Raw genomic sequence first — 6,000 nt, 5'->3', positions numbered from 1 at the left:
TCTTCAAGTGCTTGGAATGGTCAACTTGAAAATAAAACAACCTGTGCAAAAAAAGAGGTGACTGGGCTGGTGCTTTCAAGACCTCGGAGACCCCAGGTAGAGTGTTCCCCTGCCCCCTGAGGCAATCACAGGGAATCTTAAATGAACAAGAGCCATTACCAGTTAAAGTTTCCAAAGCCACTGAAGGAGACCAATGGATTCTGACTGGAAGGGACCACATGTGGCCAATACACTAAGAACTTGGATGCTAGAGAATCCATAATTCTCCAGTGACAGAAGAAGAAAAATGGGGTAAGAAAGATAAAAAGATAAAATATTGCAGGTAGGACCAGCCCGAGCCCTTCTGGCACCCTAGGCAGCACAAATCTGCCCCTGGCCTGAGTCCCTGCGCCTGCTGCCTACTCGCGAGTAGGCAACAGGCAACCCCTGTGGCCCGCTTCCCCCCCCCCCCCCCGTGCTCGCTGCGAGGAAATCGGGACAGGGAGGGAGGTGGGGAGAACGGTGATTGGGACTGGGAGGGAGGTGGGGAGAACGGCGATCGGGACTGGGAGGGAAAGTGGAGAGAAGCGGCAATCGGGACTGAGAAGGAGGTGAGGAGAACAGTGACTGGGACAGGGAGGGAGGCAGGGAGAAGAGGAGGCAATGTGGGGGAGAGAAGCAGTGATCAGGGAGGGAGGGGAAGGAGGCAGGGAGAAGCGGGAGCAACGAGGGAAGAAGCAGCGATCAGGGCGGGCAGGGTTTTTTTAAACAAAAAGGTAGGGGCGCCCTAGGCAAGCTCCTAGTTTGCCTAGTGGAAGAGCCCGGCCCTGATTGCAGGCATCTTAAGACCCAAATCCACTTCAGCAATCCATTAGTGCCGTTCAAAATGGATACACATTAGGGAAAATGACAGTCAACGCTTGTTCCAGAAGCATCCAGGACTGGGCATTTCTCCACTGATATTCGTTTAGTATGACAAGGCATCATAGAAAAGGTCTTTCAAATGTCTTTCAACACTTGTACTTGTACCTATTTTGTTGCGGAAATGATCCAATGTTGTATTTCTTTCACAGCACACCAGATTTCTTTATAGTTTTTACTTACTGACATCATTTGTACTCCGCCTTTCTTCCCAATGGGAACCCATAGTTCGCGGGCCTGATAGGAGACCTGCAGGGGCCTGATTCGGCCCCTTGGGTGCATGTTTGACACCCCTGTTCTAGCCTCTTCTAGGTAAAACTTGACCATTTTTTATCTCACCCACAAGCTCAGCACGGCGTACGTGGGTCCCTCTTTCCCATTTTGTCATCACCGCCACCTGCAAAGGAGGTGCGGATGAGGGAGGGTGGCTTGGCCGAAGGTTACCCAGCGAGCTTCCACAGATCTGAACCCACGTCACTCAAAATCCTAATCTGACCTTTTCACTACTAAGCAACACTGACTCCCCACTAGACTAAAACAGTTCTATGAGAAGACCTGTCCTAACTGCATTTAGAACATTCAATTCATCTGCTAAGTGACAGGTGAAATCAGCCAATCAGCTTGCCTCCGGGCTGTGCGCCGAACTCCAAACAGAAAAGGGGGCCTGTGACTAACATTTCAAGCAGCCAATCAGACAATACTTTCTTTTAGAAACGTGCTGACTGATGCCAACTGGCCCCCTTAACACACGATGCCTTCTTTCTTGTAAACAAAGGCCAAACCAGTCTATGCTAGAGGATTTTCTTTCTGCACTTATGAGACCCGCACTGGCAGGGGATCTCTGTCTCCGGCATACTTCCGGGTAAGTAACCGTAGTCCCACATGAGCTCGGTTCCAGCTTTTATATGCCTGGGAAGCAAACAGATCACCTAATTAGTAGCAAGAATCAAAGAAACAGCTGCACTTACATTTTGGGTCTGAAAGAGATGCCACAACTGCTAGCAAGTCCAGCTAGAAGCCATTCTCCCCCCAGCCCTGGTCCCAGTTTTGGTTATTCCATGGAAATACCAGAGAAGCTGGAGAAGTAAGCCATATAAACACTGAATAATGGCTTGCCAGTCCTCTTCAAGCCATGATTTCGTACTCTATCTGGAGGACAACTTCCAGCTATGGCTGATCAGGCTGTTCCTACAGTCCCGCGGGCACTGCAGAAAGAGCAAGTATGGTTATACGAAGGAATGCAGCTAGCAAAACATGGAAAAATTAGAAGCAATTGCTGCAATAGCACCTAACAGACTTTTTAAACACCAGCTCAAGTATGTGTGTCTTCCTCGGTGGACCCTCAGGGACGAAGGCATCACTTATTTAAATGCCCACAAAAAGCCTCTGCGTCTCCATTACTGAAATTAATTATTTAAGAGCAAGGCACCCTCCAAAATTTTTTTATTTATAGAATGAAGCTTAACAATTCCAATGTGGTGTAGCCTGAGGAAGACACTTTGGATCAGGCTTATTCAGGCCTCAGATTCAGCAGGAGCTCACAGGAGCACAGCTCCTGAACCTTTCTGAGGGTTCCCCCTCTTCCTCCCCACCTACCTTGTCCATTGAATAGCAGGTGCAGCTGCATAACAATCCCTGGATTAGGAGAGCGGGCAGCCAGCCAGCAGGGGCTTTGCCATGCCCCCAGCAGCCCTCATTAACCCCTGGAGAAGCCCACGCCCCACCCTTTCTCCACTTCTTATGTGATTTTGGGTGGCAGGTGGCTTTCTGGCTTTTTGACCCACACATGGATTGTTAGCCAGCCCAAGCAGGCCTCGCTCACCCGGGACTCTCATTTCTTGCATTGGGTTGCTTTCGGCTGGGGGGCGGCATATGCTAATGAGTTATGCTAATGAGCTCCACCACCTATTTTTCTACAAAACGACCCCTGGGCTTATTATCTAGGAATCCCGAGTGGACTGGTGTGGACTTTTGCATCATATAATAATGTATTGTATTTATGTGCTTTGAAGACTTTGTGACATTCCTAGATCTGGTGGAATTTAGCTTTTGCATGTATGTATGCTTGAATGTTGTACTGAAAGAATATATTAGGAGAATTTAAAATAATAAGCACACATACTTGGAAAGGAAAGGTCCTCTGTGCAAACACCAGTCATTTCCGACTCTGTGTCGTTGCTTTCACGTTTTCACGGCAGACTTTTTATGGGGTGGTTTGCCATTGCCTTCCCCACTCTTTTACACCTTTCCTCCAGCAAGCTGGGTACTCATTTTACCAACCTCGGAAGGATGGAAGGCTGTCAACCTTGGGCCGGCAACCTGAATCCATCTTCCGCCGGAATCGAACTCAGGTTGTGAGCAGAGAGTTAAGACCACAGTACTGCAGTACAGCTGCTTTACCACTCTGTGCTACGGGGCCGCATGCTTGAGCTGGTGTTTAAAAAGTTACTAGGTGCTATTACTGCACTTGCTTCGAATTTTTACACACTGTTCAAAAAGCCACCAATGAAGAAGAGTTGGTTTTCATATCCTGCTTTTCTCTACCCTAAGGAGTATCAAAACAGCTTACAAGCGCCTTCCCTTCTTCTCCCCACAGAAGATATCTTGTGAGGTAGGTGGGGCTGAAAGAGTTATGAGAGAACTGTGACTTCCCCAAGGTCTCCCAACAGGCTTCATGTGAAGCAGAAGTGGGGAATCAAACCCAGTTCTCCAGATCAGAGTCTGCTGCTCTTAACCACTACACCATGCTGGCTCTCAGCCCACACTCTGGTGATCTTCTGCTGGGAAGTGCAGGGAGGGACAGTGGCTCAGTGGTAGGCATTTGCTTGGTAAACAGAAGGTCCCAGGTTCAATCCCCAGCAGCTCCAACTAAAAAGGGTCCAGGCAAGTAGGGGTGAAAAACCTCAGCTTGAGACCCTGGAGAGCTGCTGCCAGTCTGAGTAGACAATACCGACTTTGTTGGACCGAGGGTCTGATTCGGTAGAAGGCAGCTTATGTGCCACAGGAGGTGATGACTACTAGCATAGCCAGCTTCAAGAGGGGATTGGATAAACATATGGAGCAGAGGTCCATCAGTGGCTGTTGACCACAGCATATTGATGGAACTCTCTGTCTGGGGCACATGCTGCTCTGTATTCTTGGTGCTTGGGAGGGAAGCAACAGTGGGAGGGCTTCTAGTGTCTTGGCCCCATTGGTGGACCTCCTGATGGCGCCTGGGTTTTTTTGGCCACCGTGTGACACAGAGTGTTGGACTGGATGGGCCATTGGCCTGATCCAACATGGCTTCTCTTATGTTCTTAATGCAGCAACCGAGGGTTAAAGTCTGATATAATTTTTCTTACTGGGGAATTCCCGTGTCTACCCCTTCTCTCTCTGTGAAGTTGACATTTCTAATGAATGGAAGAAACGCAAAACATTTCAAACCTGTTTGTGAAGAATGCGACCCAGGGGAAATTCCTGTTGTGGGTCTCAACAAACACACTTTGCACAAAGAGATTAGGGCAGCAGCTATGCTATAAACAAAAGAGAAGGACAGAAAGTTAAACAGGAAGATCTGCCTTCCTTTTGGGGAAAAACCCCCACCTTAACAGCATTATATTTAAGGTGGCAAAACGAAACATTTTCAGCAGCAGGATACCATGTGAGCAGGGATTCAGTGTATTAGTCTCTGCATGGCCCTGAGGTGTGTGTGTGTGGGGGGGGAAGACAAACTAGGTGGTTGTCTTGGGCACACCGGAAGGGGGGCCTCCCAATTTGGCACATCCCCTCTCGTTACCCTAGACAACAGCCTAGTTTGCCTAGTGGGTGAGTCAGCTCTGTATCCAGGTATTGAAACAAAGAGATAGATTGCTGCTTACTTACATTGAGAAACCGGCCCACGTTGCCTTCCCTGGTTGCATCCAGCAAACAGAGATCCTCTCTGTCAAACTGCTTCAGGCAAGTCTCCTGCTTCAGAGCAAGCTCTTGTCCGCTGCTCCTGTTTTCCCTTTTGGATGCAGTGTCCATCCCGGAGACGGACATGGGCTGCTTTTGAATGTTTCCTTCCTCCCGCCCAACTGGCTTACAAGCCAAACTGAGATTGGATAAAGGGCTCTTGCTAGGCTGGTCTGCCTTGGTTTCCAAAGGTCTGGCGGTTGCTTGTTCCCTGAACTCTCCTTGTATGGTTGGTTCTGTCCACAAAACATTTCAGGGGTGGGGAAAAGATGGTTCATATAGCACCAGTTATCTCATCTAGATAGACACATTGACCTCCAGAAACATTATCAGTACCCTTTTTCTAAACTTCTCAGACACCGGGTGAAATACAGCCATTTCCCATTTGATCACTGATGTCATAGAATCACAGAGTTGGAAGGGACCTCCAGGGTCATCTAGTCCAACCCCTTGTACAATGCAGGAAACTCACAAATACCTCCCCCTAAATTCACATGATCAGCATTGCTGTCAGATGGCCATCTAGCCTCTGTTTAAAAACCTCTAAGGAAGGAGAGCCCACCACCTCCTGAGGAAGCCTGTTCCACTGAGGAATCGCTCTAACGGTCAGGAAGCTCTTCCTAATGTTGAGCCGGAAACTCTTTTGATTTAATTTCAACCCACTGGTTCTGGTCCTACCTTCTGGGGCCACGGAGAACATTTCCACCCCATCCTCTATATGACAGCCCTTCAAGTACTTGAAGATGGTGATCATATCCCTGTAGTGCTTTGACTTTTGAGAGTTTAGAAAGGGAAATCTCATTTTCTGCTACTTTTCTTATTACTGGGTTCCTGCTGCCCCCAGAGGTATGCACCTCACCAGCTCCCCTTCTATCCTTCTTAATCAATGGATCAACAGAGCATTTCATTTATTCCTTTTCTGGCAGCAGTGTGACAGACTGCGCAGTGTGTAGGGAGGGTTAGAAGGATGACACTAAAGATCCTTTTCTAAAATAAAGACATATCTTTGAACGAAATAAAATGAGCGCTTGATTCCTACTTTTTTTCTTGTATAGATCACTGAGGGTTTTCAGTCGGGTACCATTCTATGATTTCAGTTAATGTCGCTGCCAAATATTTCAACTATAATGTGACGAGAGTAGTAGGTGAGGTATAAGTTAGCCAATC

At 48.0% G+C, this 6,000-nt stretch overlaps 1 protein-coding gene across 1 annotated transcript in view; it reads right to left on the bottom strand.

The window, feature by feature from the left end:
• Window positions 1-1,691: 1,691 nt before the first annotated feature.
• The window catches only part of SETDB2 (SET domain bifurcated histone lysine methyltransferase 2), a 47,865-nt gene continuing 43,556 nt past the window's right edge, over window positions 1,692-6,000 (bottom strand). Inside the window, exons 11-13 of the mRNA XM_060259434.1 lie at window positions 4,762-5,069; window positions 4,324-4,412; window positions 1,692-1,809 (exon numbers count right to left, since the gene is read on the bottom strand). Of these exons, the coding sequence (XP_060115417.1) occupies window positions 1,692-1,809; window positions 4,324-4,412; window positions 4,762-5,069 (515 nt within the window). The remainder of the gene's footprint in view (window positions 1,810-4,323; window positions 4,413-4,761; window positions 5,070-6,000) is intronic.

The sequence above is a fragment of the Heteronotia binoei genome, chromosome 1, assembly GCF_032191835.1.
Source record: "Heteronotia binoei isolate CCM8104 ecotype False Entrance Well chromosome 1, APGP_CSIRO_Hbin_v1, whole genome shotgun sequence".
NCBI classification, from domain to species: domain Eukaryota; kingdom Metazoa; phylum Chordata; class Lepidosauria; order Squamata; family Gekkonidae; genus Heteronotia; species Heteronotia binoei.
This window is presented reverse-complemented; position numbering and strand designations above follow the sequence as displayed.